This window comes from Colias croceus, chromosome 16, assembly GCF_905220415.1.
Source record: "Colias croceus chromosome 16, ilColCroc2.1".
Lineage (NCBI taxonomy): Eukaryota > Metazoa > Arthropoda > Insecta > Lepidoptera > Pieridae > Colias > Colias croceus.
Window position 1 is genome coordinate 1,329,012 of NC_059552.1, and position 17,874 is coordinate 1,346,885.

The 17,874-nt window shown below is 35.8% G+C and overlaps 1 protein-coding gene across 1 annotated transcript in view; it reads right to left on the bottom strand.

Annotated features, from left to right (window-relative positions):
• Nucleotides 1-3,772: 3,772 nt before the first annotated feature.
• The window catches only part of LOC123698622 (RNA-binding protein MEX3B), a 52,781-nt gene continuing 38,679 nt past the window's right edge, over nt 3,773-17,874 (bottom strand). The window contains exon 2 of the mRNA XM_045645350.1: nt 3,773-6,102. Within this exon, the coding sequence (XP_045501306.1) occupies nt 5,222-6,102 (881 nt within the window). The 3' untranslated portion in view covers nt 3,773-5,221. The remainder of the gene's footprint in view (nt 6,103-17,874) is intronic.

The window sequence follows — 17,874 nt, forward strand, 5'->3', positions numbered from 1 at the left end:
GATTCATAAAGCATTTGAATTTTGTATAAAACTAAAAATGAAAATAAATATTCATTCGTTTTAATCGATATATCGACTATTTTACTCCTGACAGCACTGACAATCTCTGCTTGATAAGACCGGTAGTCATAGAAATCTAAATAACAATGCCGTTAGTGAACATATTATCTTTTTTTTCAAACATTTGTTTTCCCATAGAATCAGAAGTCAATATTTTACCAAGAATTATTAAAAATAACATAATGAATTTTAAATTTATTATCATTTCTGTAAGGCCTTATTTATGTTAGGCCCAATTTCGCCATTCTCCTTTCATCGGTAAGTACCTAACTAGATAATAATTTTTAAAACTTAGTTAGAGCAAAAAAATGGCGCACAGATTTTGTTCGTGGTGTCTCCTCCATACGTAATACTATTATCTCAATGATGTAAACACTAAATAATAAGAACGGTACATAAATGTTTTATAAAACAGGACCTTGGATTCAGCACGTGTAACGCTCCTGGTTGCCTAGCAACCAGATATCCCAGGAGTTTTGGTAATAAAGTCGATTTCTTGTAATCGGCTTGTAATGTTATGAAACGACACATCGATTAAAAAAATAATTAACTTTTTTTTAATACGAAAGCTTTTTGTGAAAAATAACTTGTAGTTCGGTTTATACTGGCTTGGCCGGCTGGCATTTGCCTATGTAAATATGTTCTGCGTTAATAAAATCATTATAACATTATTTATTTTCACACATGATTCAAATTTTATTCTCTCATACTTATTGTAGTCATAACTTCATAAGCCAGTCATCCCGGCTTCGCTATGTTTCAACTGGGATGAAACATAAGATATCCAGGACACACATACTTCGAGATTTCTTAAATTATCAATTATATTCCCGAAGACATAATAGTCATATTTAATCAAATGCTTCCTATATTCTATTTCATCACTGAAATATATAACTTATTTAATGTAAAACTCGTAGTACTGTGAGTTTTATGTTTCAAGCACCACTCAGGTCATCTAAATCAGAAGAAATTTATTAAATACTAAATAGAGAGCAATAACCAGCATTCAACGATCCAGGTCAACTTTTCAGTGACATCTTGTTTCTCAGCTGAACTTTTACATCAAATAAGTAATATATTTCTTTGCTATTTATTATTTTATTAAGATAGCATTCCGCACGTGTAGCTTTCGGAGAAATGGTGTAAGTTCATGTTTGAAACTTATACTTACGATTAATTATATATAGGTATAGTTTATACATATTAGCTTTGTTGAAAATTTCACGCTTATTCGTACAGCTTTTATGTATACCGAAGAAGTAACAAACATACTTTCGAGTAGTGTTTACGTAGTTTATTTTTGACTAGATCCGCCCCGGCTTCGCCTATGGTACCTACATTCATTAATAGCATGGATCACGTACAATGTACATATATATCAAACACTGAAATAATTTTATCGATAAGTCCAAGTTATGACATGGACCTATATAATGATTATATTATTAGTAATTAATCAATTTGTAATATTACAAAAAAAACTATCACTGCACGGGATTCGAACCCACTTTATGTAAAGTGCCTTGTATATTTGGCATGTGCCTTGTATACTTTTATTAACAGGTTACAGATAAGCAGCAGTTCTCTGTTTCTTAAATTAGTAAGATCGAATATTTGAATGTGATAGGTTTCTGTTTTTGATCTATCCTCAAGGCTGTTAAGTTCCACGCCGATCGTTCCAAGCCTATAATTTCCAAACGGTTCAATTGTTTTAGGTAATTCGTAATTCCGGTCGGAAACTGGCAAACTGAGATAGATCTGTTCGTTTGTCACAAAGTGTTAAATGAATTGAGAGCTTAGTCTTTACTCTTTGAATCATGTCTTTTATAAATTACTAGCTGCTCCGCGCGGTTTCACCCCCGTGGCTCCACTCCTGTTGGTCGTAGCGTGATGATAATATACAGCCTTCCTCGATAAATCTAACACCGAAAGAATTTTTCGATGAAAGTAGTTCCCGAGATTAGCGCGTTCAAACAAACAAACATACTCTTTAGCTTTATAATATTAGTAATTATAAGATAAGATGATTTCCACTACGGTATTTAATAACATAATATGGTCCTATCTATATTATGTAGTCTGAAGAGATTAGAATGACTAGTGTTTACATGTGGCTTAACGCAAAATTGACATAGAAATATCTGCATTAGCTTGCATTAATCAACTATGCTTAGAACGCAAATGTTGTTTAATCGAAAATAAAACTACCCTCATTTAGTTAATAATTTTATTGACTAACTTTTGTGATTGACTCATTTTATAGATTCACTGTTTTATTACGTTCAATCACACTTTACCCCTAGTGTATCTTTTACTTCTAATACTATAATAATAGAGGGTTGGGTTTCCAATAAACATTTTCACTATCCCCTTAATCTAGGTAAGCTATGTTACTAAACAGATAGGTGTAATTTATGTAGCTCATTGCTGTTTAGACTAATTGAACCAATTTAGACACTGGTCCTGTTATAGGTTTGATAAATGGAGGCGCATTGACAATAGTCATTATAACATCCATACGTAGTAATATTATAAATGCGAAATTAACTCTGTCTGTTACTCAATCACGCCTTAACTATACTGAACCAATTTGCATGAAATTTGGTATAGAGATATTTTGATACCCGAAAAAGGACATAGAATAGGTTTTATCCCGGAAATCCCACGCGAATGGAAACTATATGCGGGTTTTTCTTTTACTGTGCGGGCGATGCCGCGGGTGGAAAGCTAGTGTTTTAATAAATAAACCTGTGTTCCTTAGGTGTTATATGTGAATTATTCCTTGCTGATAATATGTTTCTTGTATTTACATTTTCAGCTTAATAGTAAATAGGCTCAGAAACTACTTTATGCTTAGAATGCTATGTATTGATTAATTTATTCGTTGAAAGATGAGGTCTTTCAAAATTAACAAGAAAAATATACCCTAGTAGATTACATATTATTTAGTATAACATTTGCTTATCAGTAGAAAGTGATGTCTTGATCTCTTTGTGACATTGATGTTGTGTTCCTCACAGTCCTCCTCCCTCCTACATTTGAATTAACTTTAATGTTTTATCTATATGTAAATGTATAATTTCCTATATTTTGTACATTTAATAAATACCTTTACTAGTATTTGTTGCTACACTTTTTATGGAGAATTGATTTGTCTTGTGCAAGTACTACTTTAACTTATTGTAACAGGTTTTAATTTATAACAATGTGTTCCTTTCTTTATGTGTGAATTGTTTCTCGAGTTATTGTCTTGTGAATCTGTCAGTGAGCATACTAATCTTTCAAACTCGTAGTTTTTTTTACTTGTACATCTTCTTAATATATATAAATCTCGTGTCACAATGTTTGTCCTCAATGGACTCCTAAACCACTTAACCGATTATAATAAAATTCGCACACCATGTGCATTTCGATCCAACTTGAGAGATAGGATAGTTTAAATCTCAAATCGTTTTAGAGAAAGCGGGCGAAGCCGCGGGCGGTAAGCTAGTAATATTTATAATAATGTTTATGTTGATTTTTAACATAATTTCATCTAGTTGTGTATAAAACTTAAATAATCAAGTATTCATGAGACAGATGTTTGCCTGTACAGTATGCACTTTTAAGTTGTGCTTTTGTGTGTATTTAGTACATAGGTATCTAATGAAATTTCGGATATGATTTTAGGGTTTCAGGATGTCTGTAGAGGGTAAAATAAAAGATTCAGTTCGAAATTTATAGTTTATATTAGATTTATAATAAGATATGTAGTCTACAAAATTTCACAAATTTTCACAACGTTATTTGAACCTAAAGCGTCTACCCATTTTAATATGAAAATAAAATTATCGAAATAACTGGATCTACGTACGATGGGGGCTGATTTTACGTAACCTTTATTTTTTAAAATATAATCTAATAGGCAGTTTTTAATCCTCGCGTATCTTTACATGAGTAAGTCAAAAACTAATAACGGTAAAAAAATAAAAAAATATGAATTCATAAAACCAGCCCCCCGTTGAACGAAATAACAATACCGTCCCATACAAATACAATAATATTTATTATCGTTATATTTAACTAGAGTTATACAGAATAATGATTCCTATGAAATATAATTATGCATTTATTAAATTTATTCAATATAATAATAATAATACTTAATAAGTATCAATAGGTAATGGTTAGTCAATGTCGTGCTACAAACTACTATATTTTATAATAATAATAATAATGAATGAGTCGTATTATTTCTTTATTATTTATTACTTTAAATTTATTAGTCGATATTAACCACTAAACGAGCACACGGCAGCCTCGGTCCGCGCAACGCTTGCGCGGGCGCACATAATCACAAAAAAACATCGTCAACACATAAAATAATAATCAATAATAATAATCGTACAGATAAAAATCATTCATAAAAACATTACAATAAAAATCTAAACATTAAAACACACTTAAAACAAACATTATATTAATATTATCATAATCATAGTGTGTACGTATGTATAATATCATTTAAGCGAATAATCGTATAGTCAAAATAATGAGCATGGGTCGCGGGGGAGCGGTGCGGGCGGCGCGGTGCTGCGCGGGCGCGGGCCCCTAGCGGGCGCGGCCCGGCGCGCGCGGCGGCCATTTCACTACGCTTAACTACCCACAGTCGCACAACAACACGTCAACACCCCTGCACTCATTACCTATCAACAACACATTGGCTAAGGCCGCTCCGCGCGGCTCGCTCCCCGCGCCGCCCGTCCCTCGCTTTAATTATATTACGATATCTTAATATTTTACGCTACTACGTTAGGTAAGCTTTATAAATTTTCGATTTCTCATTTATGCTATCAATAATAATAATAATTATACAACTTTTTTTAAATTTTATGCATTTTTTTTCGAAATTCTATCGTAACGTACCTCGACTCTCTCTGTGGCGACGAGCGTTGCGGTCGCTCGACGCCATAATAAAAAACGTTCATAATAAGAAAATATATCGTGAGTAACTCTGCCGACTTACGATAGGTACGGCGCGGCGGACGGGCCGTGCCGGCGAGGCGCCGACTTTTGGCACCAGGATTTCGATTACGCGATTTTTTTTTTATTATTTTCGTAACGATTTAAGTAAAAAAATCGAGCCCGCGATGACGGGAATGCGGCGCGCCGCACTGATTTACGAGAGTATGCGAATGGCTTGATGCGCTGGCGCAGCGCAGGCGGGGCACGGCGCGGCCGTCGCGGCGAGTCTCTGCGCGCACTCCAGGCAGAACAGATTGTGGCCGCACGGCACTAGCGCCGCCGCCACCCCGCGCTCGCCGCACACGGCACACGTGCGCGCGGGAGACGCGGCCGGCGATGGCCTGGGTGGGCCCCACGCCCACACGCCGCCCGCCCCGGGCGACTCGAAAGACGGCGACTCGCCGAGCCCTTCGTCACGCTCCGTGGATGACCAGATGCCTAGCAGATCGCCGAGCCTGCCAGAGGAGCCGCCTGAAGAGCAGGATCCGGCCGACGAAAACGCGGCCTCTTGCTCAGGGCGCAGCAGCGAGGCTAAACCCGCACGATATAACTGCGCGAGGGGCTCCCCCTCGCTCCCGGGCGCGCCGGTGCCCGTCGCCGCACCTCCGGCTGCTCCAGTGCGTAAAGCGATGTGCGCTTCGATCTCTTTGCGGGCCGCTTCCACACTCTCTGGCAGCCCGGTAACCTCGAATACCGGCTCGCGTTCACGCGAAGGTGTCACAATGTATGTGTGTGTCGTATGCTGGATGCGCTTGATGGTAGCTCCTTTAGGGCCGACTACGAGGCCGACGACACGGTAGGGCACACGCACTTGTGCAGTGACGTGGCCGGGCGCGCCGGCGGGCGGCGGCGGGGCGGCGCCGCACTTGCGGGACGCGCGGATCTGTGAGAAGTGCTCGGCGGCGGAGAGGATCTCGCGTTTAGCACGCGCGACGTCCTCCTTGCGTCCCGTGACTACGAACACGGGCTCCTCACCGCGCACCGGTGTCTTGATGTAGGTGTTTGTCTTTGCGCGTAGAGCTTTGATCTTGCATCCTGAAACAAAAGAAAAGGAAATTAAAATGTGTGCACGCGTATTGTCATTCATAGAAATGCGGAATCGTCATAATATTCAAGGACATAACGGCCATTTGCAGGTTTCGCAGAGTTAAAGGCCGTCGTTCGCTCCGGTTAGAGTTTGCCAGAGGTCTGTAAACCGGCGCGCGATGCCAGACGTCGCCTCACCCCCTTTCCGTCATGCGGTTACTGGAGTACGTCACTTGGCGCCGGATCGCCTTGTGAAACGGACGTGCTCTGATTGAATAAAATAGTCATTGACATATCCACCCGCAAATGCCTTGTCAATTATTGGATATGTACATATTATTATTCCGCATGTTTCGAATAGTGCAATTTCATATACGAAAGTATGCAATTCATTCCGAATTCCATTAGATATTAAAAGCTCGTCTAATTCCCTAGTGGCTTGCATCTCTTACGAGCATGCTGGTTAGCACATATCTCCATCTCGCTCGTGACCCCAATGCGGCAAAAACAACGTGGCGTGAGGCCTGTCGCTTGGATACGCAGGCCACAATCAATACGATTGTTTTCTTAAGATTTTTACTCTGCAGAATCATTGTAGTATTTATTTTTAATTTACTTTTCTGTATGAATGTGGAAATGCTTATATATTTATTATACGTCCAGACAATTGAAATAGAGCACGAGGAAAATATATTTCTACGAGAGACATAGGAATGGGGAAAATGCAACTTCGTAATTTGTTTGTGACGGGTGTATAAATCAATGCTCGTTATACTATGTTGAATATCTTGAAAGCAATAAATTCCTCCTTGCGGATAAATACGCATCCCCTCAGTTATAAATGGGAAAAGCCTGAGCTAATGGAGGGTAGTTTTTATGAATCATCGACTTAAGTATACAAATTATGTATTTGTTTATTCATTGTCACGTTTGGGAGAAACAAATTCACATTATTCCTTAGAATTTTGAGACATAATATAGTAATTCAATAAAAAATATGATTTCTGAATGGGGACTATCTAGGGACACAGGGCTCAGTAAAATAAATAAAAACAGTATGAAGTTGAAAACAGAGATCATTAAAGATAGTCAACAGAGTGCAATGGCCAAAGCAGTGAAGATTTAAGCCGCACAATACAGCTCTTTGGCGCTTGGCCAGCGATATTGTACCGACAAATTAACGAAACTACAGCCTGCGGGACAAACTAGTGCTATACTAAATGACTTGCGATTTGCGAAAGCCGAAACCGTCTGCGATTAGAACTCTTGTTTTGCTAACTTTTGGATACTTGTCTTGTATGACATTTCACATTTAGTGGAAAACGGTGTCATTTTGATCTTTATCGGAATTCTATGTATGCTAACTTTGGCATATTCAAATTTAATAGTTGCATAAATATCAAATCATCTGGAAGTCTATTTTTATTATTCAAACAAATGAAACTGTAAACAATACAGTGACTTTGATTTTAAAATACAACATTTAACCTGCTAATAAACTATATAGTACTAGCTTTCCGCCCGCGGCTTCGCCCGCGTTTTCAGAGAAAACCCCGCATAGTTCCTTTTCCCGTGGGATTTTCGGGATAAAACCTATCCTATCTCTCAAGTTGGATCGAACTGCACATGGTGTGTGAATTTTATTATAATCGGTTAAGTGGTTTAGGAATCCATTGAGGACAAACATTGTGACACGAGATTTATATATATTAAGAAGATATTATGTACTTATGAACGTTTCAATGCTATTCATACCGAAACACATTGCAGAATACCACCAGTTATGTTTTAAAGGAAAATACTAATCAAAGAACTATTTCTTTGTTCTCTATTTGTATTGAAATGAAATTTATTTTTCAAACAAAAATTCAGCACAGAGGTTGAACATTAAATATACAAAGCGTCCACGTTTTATTATTCAAACGCGCGAGATTAATGTGAGCCTACACGACATATACCTTGTATACGTCACGGTTGTACGAGGCTTTTAATTTTATATTTATTGAATACTTCCACAGATTATTAATGGGAGAGAATTAAATTGTATTATCAATTCAGTTATCTATACTAATATTATAGACCTGAAGAGTTTGTTCGTTTGTTTGAACGCGCTAATCTCAGGAACTACTGGTTCGATTTGAAAAATTATTTCGGTGTTAGATATCATCACGCTAAGACCAACAGGAGCGGAGCAATGCGGGTGAAACCACGGGGAACAGCTAGTAAGAGATAAGATATGAAGTTCCTTATAACTTATAAGTAACTAGTGGTCCGCCCCGGCTTCGCCCGTGGTCTACATGTTTAAACTATCCTATCTCTCAAGTTAGACCGAACTGCACATGGTGTGCGAATTTTATTATAATCAGTTAAGTGGTTTAGGAGTCCATTGAGGACAAACATTGTGACACGAGATTTATATATATTAAGATAGTGGTCCGCCCCGGCTTCGCCCGTGGTCTACATGTTTAAACTATCCTATCTCTCAAGTTAGACCGAACTGCGCATGGTGTGCGAATTTTATTATAATCAGTTAAGTGGTTTAGGAGTCCATTGAGGACAAACATTGTGACACGAGATTTATATATATTAAGATTATACAAAACAGAAATATCTAGAGAACGGCAGTAGTGAAAAAAGTCGAGATATTCCTCGAGTGTCTTGTCGACTGGCTTCACTCACCTACATTCGCTACGCTCGTAGCTCGTAGCGGGCACTGCACTCTACGGCGTAGCAACCGGGTCACCCACCCGCTACGTAGCGACTTTATAATATTACGGATATATTCGCCACTTTTACGCGGATATTTTTTTCACATTTGCTAACTTTTATGTGGATATTTTTATTTCGGTTGCCATTCGATATATGTATGGTGATAATCATTAAGTTGAGTGCTCGTTAGTTGCATCGCGTTCAAATAAAAAATAACATTTTTGACGTCAGCCGGCTGGTCGCTTATTAGTATTATACAAAATGAAGAGAAATAAGCTTTATGTTTATCGAAGAATTGTAGTTTTATTTTTAAATGCTTGTGACAGTATAGTCAATTGCTTTGAAATTATTTCGCACTCAGTATTATTAATAAACAAACAAAAGCTTGCCATTAGCTTAAGGCAAAATTCGATATTAGTGGCACCTTCCGGAATTTTGGAGATGTCTTGAATAATAAAAACAAACCCCCAGGGTGGTATCTCTTTCTCCCAATCAGTTGTCCCTTTCCCTCTATGCTAAATATATATCGATTCGACAGCGTTGATACTTTACAGAATTAAACATTTTTTGGGGCAATTATATATGAATTATACTTATTTAAAATTTCGGTGTTGCTTTTGAGAGTTAAACTTAGTATTTCATAAACTCTATAAATGAGAAAAAATTATACAATTGTTAAGTAGAACAGAAAAAATATATTTAAGTTGCAATTTTGATATTGTGGTAAATATCTCTACGAATATGAGATCGCAAGATGTATTTTACTGAGCTTGTAATGCCAAAAAGTTTTATAGCATTCGTAAACTTCAAGAGGTAATTGAATATTTTATGTAAATGGGATTACATTCGTACTAGGGAATCAGATCGACCAAGAAATAATAACACTTATTTGGGAACGAGGTACCAGGCGTCCATAGGGGGAGAAGTGATCGATACCTGTCCGAGTGTACTTCACCCACATCTTGAAAGCTGAAGGCATCTATACCTAAAGTATTCATCAAAACACTACATAATGGAATATGCAAATTTGACATTTATCACAGCAATTACAAGACAGCTTTTCTTTTGATTAAAACTGTCGCGCTCTTCGCATCAAGCTCTTAAATTCTGTTATTGATGTTTGTCGGATATATTTTACTGGATCGGAAACACATCAAGAGCATGACGCCTTAGTAAATATTCTCCGTAATAAAAGGCGACATTTCTTTCAGACTTGAAGCATCAATATTCGATGCTCATAGCTGACTGGTATTACTATGGATATTAGACTTTTATATGAATACGTTGAAATAATTAAAAATTATAAAAGCTTTTACTATTTATTAATATTAAAAACATTTATTTAATATATATAAAGGATTGTTTGATGAAATTATAAAACTCAATGGTGATTGTGTGACATAACGTTGTAATAAATGAGAAGGTTAGACCAGGCCAAGACCGGGCAAACAAAAATCATAAGACGTTGTCATAACAACGGTGGCCAGGGTTGGCTAGCTCAGTCCCCCGCTCGTAATTTTCCCGCGCACCCTACTACAGCTGTTACTCTATACAATTCTATATGTTATGTTTAGGGATGCTATGAACGTATTATCATCCTTATTCCCGACAGGAAGGAAAGCGGGAATATCTGTATCTAAAAACGGATATAAAATATGACCTTTACGGCTGTAACAACTTAATAAGAATTACTTTGGCTAAAACTGATTTACTTTCACGTTATACGAAATACTTATTTGGAATAACCAAAATATTACACACTAGCTGCTCCGCGCGGTTTCATCCGCGTAGCCCCACTCCTGTTGGTCTTAGCGTGATCATATATTATAGCCTATAGCCTTCCTCGATAAATGGGCTATCTAACACCGAAAGAATTTTTCAAATCGGACCAGTATTTCCCGAGATTAGCGCGTTCAAAAAAACAAACAAACAAACTCTTCAGCTTTATAATATATAAGTATAGATTAATTTGGCATGGGACCATATCAAATACAATAAAATAAATATCTTGATATCTAGTAGAGAAAAATAACGACGATTGTTGACCGATGTTTATGATATTTGAAGTAACCCTTCAATCATAATAAGTTTGGCTGGCAGCCAGTACGTCGCACTTGGTGTTCCCAAGTCGAATGAACGATGGGATATTGTGCTTCGAGATATCAAAATTATTTCTATGAACGTTCTACGTAATTTGTAGATATTGTAGTTAAAAATTAACGAAATAATTTATAAGTCGCTGTTTGTAAAGCAATATTTTAATATTTTTTAAACCCGCTTTAAAGTTGGCGTATTATTTTAATGAAACTTATTAAGGTTAAAAGCGAATTATAAGCAACTAAAACAATTAAAAAGTAAAAAAGGCTCATTGACCCAATTATTCGGAAATCTTGTTTTCTTTACGCAAAGCATATGAAATGTCGCATGCGGTGTTTCATCGTGCGAGGGTGTGCGGGGGTGTGCGGGGGTGCGGCGGGCGGGGTGCGCCGCAGGGGCGGGCGGCGGTCGATACCGGTCAACGACCCGCGGCCGGTGCATTGGCAACCCCTGCCACGAGTTTAACCCACATTCTACGCTACCACGCCACGATAATTACACACATGGATTACTATAAAAGAATGTACCGGGCGAATTGAGAAGGTAGTGGAATACGGTTATAAAACGTTCGTTAATCATTTTGAGTCGTTATTTTTATCAATCATATGTTTCATTAATGTTATTTTTAAAAACTCCTTTTTGTATAGCATCATACATTAAAGTTTGAAAAAAGAGGCTGTTTGATTTATAAGAGTATCGCATTACGCTAATTGGACACTATTGGACTAAAATGATATTAAATTGTTTTGTGAAAGTATCAAGATCATTTCAACCACAACGTTTAATAATTATTTCCAAAGAATGAATAACCGTAGACTTGAATTTCTTTTATCCATAAATGAGTAAAAACAAAAGATTTGGATAAACGAAAAACTTTATTAATAAAATTATACCGAGCAACTTAGTGGCGAAAACGCGAATCATCATTTTTTACACAAGACTGAAAAATTAAGATTTACCCGCGGAAATTTCTGCTAAGCACTTTTCCGCGGCCATTGCACTCCGCTTATATAATACCAGGGGTTCAGAGGTGAACGAGAGGCTTACGCATAACGTCGGCTAGAGTAAAATATGCCTTATTCCTTTTAAAATAAAACTTCTATTCAATAAATGCTTGGATATGTTTGCCGCGATGTGATTAATAGTGTTTAAGGTGGTCGGGGTTGATCGTACTGAAATAGGACCCGTTCAATGTCCTGAATAAGTATACTCGATTATAATTAAATTAATAGGCAGCAATTAGTGAAGCAAATTGGATACATGAATTAAAATAAAATTTTAAGGAAAATAAAATAATTAGAAGATAATTACGATTTTTTTATTCTATTGATATTCAAGACAAAAAAATTCAGTTTATACTCTATGGGTGGCTGATGTTTTTTTACAATACAAACCTTATTCCAAGGTAATAAATATCAAATTGAAATGTAAACATTTAAATTGATATAAAACATTATGGACTTAGGGACAGTCACGTGGCGTCTGCGGAGTAGTGTAAGAGAGAGAAAGATAATATGTGATCTCTCTCCCTCTGGCTTCAGTTGGACATGTTTCTTAGGAAATGTATGACGAGTTATTTTGGTACTTTTTCCGACTTTATGTCCCATTTTGTAAGGGACGTTATGCTTCAATAATTATTGGAATCGAATATATGAACTGATTCTTTTGGAATTGTTAATGCTTTATTTATTCGTTACTTTCCCCAAAACCGTCTATAGCTAAAGATTTTTTATTCTACTTAGCCTTAGTTGATAGAAGATCCGTTGATAATTACCTGGAAAAATAAAAAAATACACATTAATAAAAGAGTTCGTTAGGGAAAAATTGTTATAGTTTATGTTTCAGATGTACGCTAATAGATGGCGTTGCACATCCTACTTTTGATTTTTATTGCCAGTGCAGATATTATTATGAACAAATATATATTATATGTATAGGATTCTGTCGACATTCTTAAGATATGTATGTTTTTCGAGGAAAATAAACAAAAAATCCTTGCTTTAATGAGCGTTAATTTCTAATACCACAAACATTTCAACATTTACGTACCTATTAAGTTTAAGGCTAAGATTAATAAATTATTATTTTGTTTATTCCATTTAGGGCCGATTTTTCAATCCTTGGTTAAAACTTATCCGTCCAATAAAGTTTTATACGATAATATTAAAATGTCACCTGTACACTGTCAAATTAGAATACATTTTTTAAATGGTAGTTTAATACGTTATTCAAAAAATAAGTTTTAACCGAGGATTGAAAAATCGGCCCTAAATGTATTTAAAGTGATTACAAAGGTTAAGGAGTTTAATAAATAATTTACTGGAAAAATACATCCTAGATAATATAATAATTTAACGCAAACATTACCGGTTTGATAAACAAGGCTACATTTTGTTAATCCAATTTTAAATGTTAAATTATATCATTGCCATCGTTTCTAGGTTATCAATTCTGCTTTAAAAAGCTTAAAATCCAATTAAATATCTTCCAACGACAGAATAAAGTTGTATTTTCGTTGCTTATATTGTAAAGTTAAGAATGTCTCCGACTTTTAAATTTGTGTTGTATTTTAGGGAATTTCTGAGACAATATAATAAATCCAATTGGTTTATGATCAAGTAAGAAGTTGCAAATAATTCTTATTTATCAGTATCATAAACGAAATGACCACATATCGGCGACATTTCGTCTGTTGTGTTGTTAACACATCATAAAACCTTAATGGGTAATTAACTAAAAATAATTGCTAATACATTATGCGAATGTGGTCTTCCAACATTAAAAAACAGATATTATGCGATATTTATTTGCATATTGTTAAAACTGGCATAGGCGTTATAAAAATAATATTATATCCTTTGTATTTTCATTTTTTTGAAATATGTATATGAATAATTATAATATAGTAAAGGATTAAGAATCATATAACGCATTGTTAACTATAAAAATTATAGATATTAATCAATATTGTCCCAACATAATTTTGATACCGTGAGACCCGAGCTGATGACTAACTGATGAAAAACTTGATACATTTTAACCATCTGACTCATCTCTTCACAGTAAGATCATACTTTTTATTTTCCTTTTAACATCTACGCTCAATTTAAGTTTAAAATTAATGATAATCGTAAATATAAGAACGTATAATACTGTACGAACCGTGAACCGTCATTGGTTGGTGAATTTATAGTCTGTTTTAATGTTTTAAAAATTGAATTATAAATATGAGCAAATTTTAGTGTAATAATAGATCATAATATTGCAAGTTTTATTTGCAACTAGCTGTGCCCCGCCGTTTCACCCGCGTGGCTCCGCTCCTGTTGGTCTTAGCGTGATAATAATAATATATAGCCTAGCCTTCCTCGATAAATGGGCTATCTAACACCGAAAGAATTTTTCAAATCGGACCAGTCATTCCCGAGATTAGCAAGTTCAAACAAACAAACTCTTCAGCTTTATAATATTAGTATAGATTAATATGTTAAGCAAAAATTAAGGACAAAGGTGCACTGACCAAAAATACGCTTAGATATTTCCACGTTTTTTAAATTATTTGATGAACATCATGATAAATATGATAAGAATCATTTGTAGGAACCGACATAACTAGTTACTTGAGCATATGTATGAAAAACACGTACATAGTGACCTAATGTAACCGGAATTATTAGACGAATTATAGGTACTGGGAGGACAATCATATACGTATGTATGTTCTGGAATACTTTATTATCCAACGTTAGGAATATACCAGTCACAAATTAGATAGCATAACATCTTAATTCTTACTAGAACTAAACTATCAGCAATCATTGCGATTAGATCCAAACAAATTAATGAATCAATAGTTATTATATACAGTAGAAGCATTCTTAGTTTTTGGTAAAGTGTCCAAACCTTGCAGACTTGTGTCAAGGTTAGCAGTTGATGGAGATGAGGATTATTCATAAGGGCTAAATTAGCCTGGGGCGCATAACCACCTAGCTGCTGTCCTACTTAAGAGCACCTGAATAGTATATTAATTGCGAGTTTAAACAGAAAACATTGTTGTAAGATAAAATACTTTTTACTCTAGTTTTTATTTGCGTATTCATATTGTTCATTAACTATGTACGAGTATTTGTTTCCTTGAAAATGTCTTGCGTGTATATACGAAGATTCAATTTTTTAATTGATGTCATAAATAGAGATGATATTTAAAGCGACGGAAACTAAACTAAGATCAGTGCCAAACATGGTTCAACGCACTGGCTGACCGGAGTTCAGGTGTAAAATGTACGTAAACGATTTATTAACCTCATTACCTGCACGTGAATTTGTGCTGTAATTACTTTACATAACTGCCAGATTGCTGTGAACAATTTATGTAAACACGTGGCCAGCGTGACGTAGGTCGGGAGATGTGTACGTAGTATGCAAATTATCGTTTTATTGAGAAAATTGTGCAAGATTCGAAATAACATTATTTTCGAAGTGTTTATGTTCTCGGAAACCAAGATTAGCTCTTACCGTTTCGCGTATAAAATTTAAGTATGAGGAGTTTGATAGACTGAAGCTACACCCTAAAACTAATTAATTATTGGGAATATTGTGTCAATCGATTGTGACAATTAGCATATTTGCATAGATTTTGTTTTACTTATTACATACAACCTTCAACAAGCAAGTATCGATTATTTAATTTATCAATAAATATAATGACGAATCAGGCGAAAAAACTAGTATTATGTATACCTAACATTTTGAACAAATAAATCGACATTTAAATTTATTACGTTGATAAAAATGTTAATTACAAGGTCGGTGCGAGGCGGCCGAAAGTCACCGGCATTCTGATGGCATAGACGAGCAAAAAATATTCTAAACAATTTAAGAGGTAATAACATTTAGCGAACATGACAACAAATCTAAACGACCTGCATAAATACATGCATACTGCATTTAAATTCGGCTGTTTATTATAATGTTTCCAATAAATCAAACAGAAGATGACGGATTGAAAAGTCAATACCTACCTATGCAATCAAGGCAACGCGAACGGTACAACGTACGTTCAAAAACAGTAAAAATGTCCACATACGGACGACATACAGCAGTGGTGGCTCAGTGGTGAGACCTCGGACTTCGAATCGATAAGTCCGTGGTTCGAGACCAGGCGAGCGCGCAGGAAATAAATTGATTTTTCAATTTATCTGCGCATGTTGTAACATCACCACTGCTCGAACGGTGAAGGAAAACATCGTGAGGAAACCGACATGTCGAAGAATTAAAAAGTTCGACGACATGTGTCATCCGCCAACCCGCACTTGGCCAGCGTGGTGGATTATGGCCTGTACCCTCATAGGAGGCCCGTGTCCCAGCAGTGGAAAACGTATATGGGCTGATGATGATGATGATGATGATGACGGACGACATTCAAAATTGTAATATCGAATTTCAGTCACTTCATGTTTCCCTAGTAATTAATATATAAAATATACTTGTATATTTTATATAATTTTTATGTATTTCAAATACGTAAGCCGAGCGAGCTATCAATAAATTTAAAATAATATATTTATTAAATTTCGAGGGTTCCGATCTTCTAAAAAATATAAGAACTTGAAGGTGTTGACGAGAATGTCGTATCTAGCTTACGTAGAAGAACATGTTATATGACTCTAAACAGAATACATGCAAACGTAACCCATCTAGTTTTAAACATTTGTAATATTAAAACAGTCGTTAATTATCTTTACGAGGTGTATGGTGGGTGAACGCACCGTCGTGGCCCGATTGGCTCTCCGCCAACTCTCACGGTAAACGCCACTAATCAGCCCAGCGTCTGTTAGCTGTTAAGCTCCTGATAGCTTATAAACGCCTGGTACTAGTAAAACAATTGCATGTTAAAGTTATGTTCTGTTTTCATCATAAAATTTCCTCTTTAGTGTATTGATGATATTTTTATTAAATCGCAAAGAAAAAAGTGTCGTGATAGATTGTGCAATATTTGCCTTTTTTTGTGTTACTTCCGAGGTACATTTGAGTGATAAAGCTTATCGGTTGATCAACCCCAACTATCTCGTATACCTGACAGACCTTTTATAATTAGGCGAGTACACGAGGGTGTGATTTAGACATATCGCATTTAAGTTCTCTTATTGCCTTTGATTGCGAAATATTTTTGGGTTTTGTTTTTGGAAATTTTTTAGCATAAAATGATCCTGTCTTACGAATGTTTGTGACCACCATAAATTGCCTTGAAGATGCTACACTTAGATCTCGATAAAATTCCCGCGTGTGACCCATTGGCGAGCGTTTAGACTCGTTTCCGCTACGACGTGAGGTCAAAGAGTTGCGTAATATTTGCTTGTCACGGCTCTATTTCGCTTAGACACAGGAAATTGACTTACAATGCCAGCTTTTCGGCGAATAAAACATCAAATATACGTTGATTGTATAATAAGAATTATCGTCGGTTACTTTTGCGAAACTAAAATTTTCATTAATTTTTTTTATCAAGGTTTTTTTTTTGGATCTATTTAGATTTAAGATTATTTGATTTTGTACAATAACAAGTTTTAATTTAGTAACATGTTCACAGACGACCAAATATAAATTTGAGAAAACAGATATTAATTTAATGTGTAGGCAAATGTTACAAAATTATTATGTTAAATAAAATAAATTATTAATTATTAACCTTGTTATGTTTAAAAAAATCCATGGCCAAAATAACAAAGGTCCTTAGTACATTGCCTACATAATAATACATTGAACACGAAGTAAGTACCACTATGTAATCTCCAAGAGGAAACCCCGTCCACGTCCCAGCTGCGAAGGACATAGGATAACAAATAGTCGCAAATACATCGCAAATTCTCGGCAATCACCAGGACAACATAAATCGTAGGTATCATAATAGCAATAGCGAGATTGTCTCGGCCTTGAGGTTCGGCAATGACCCTGAATGCGTACGTTATGCCTAGTTCA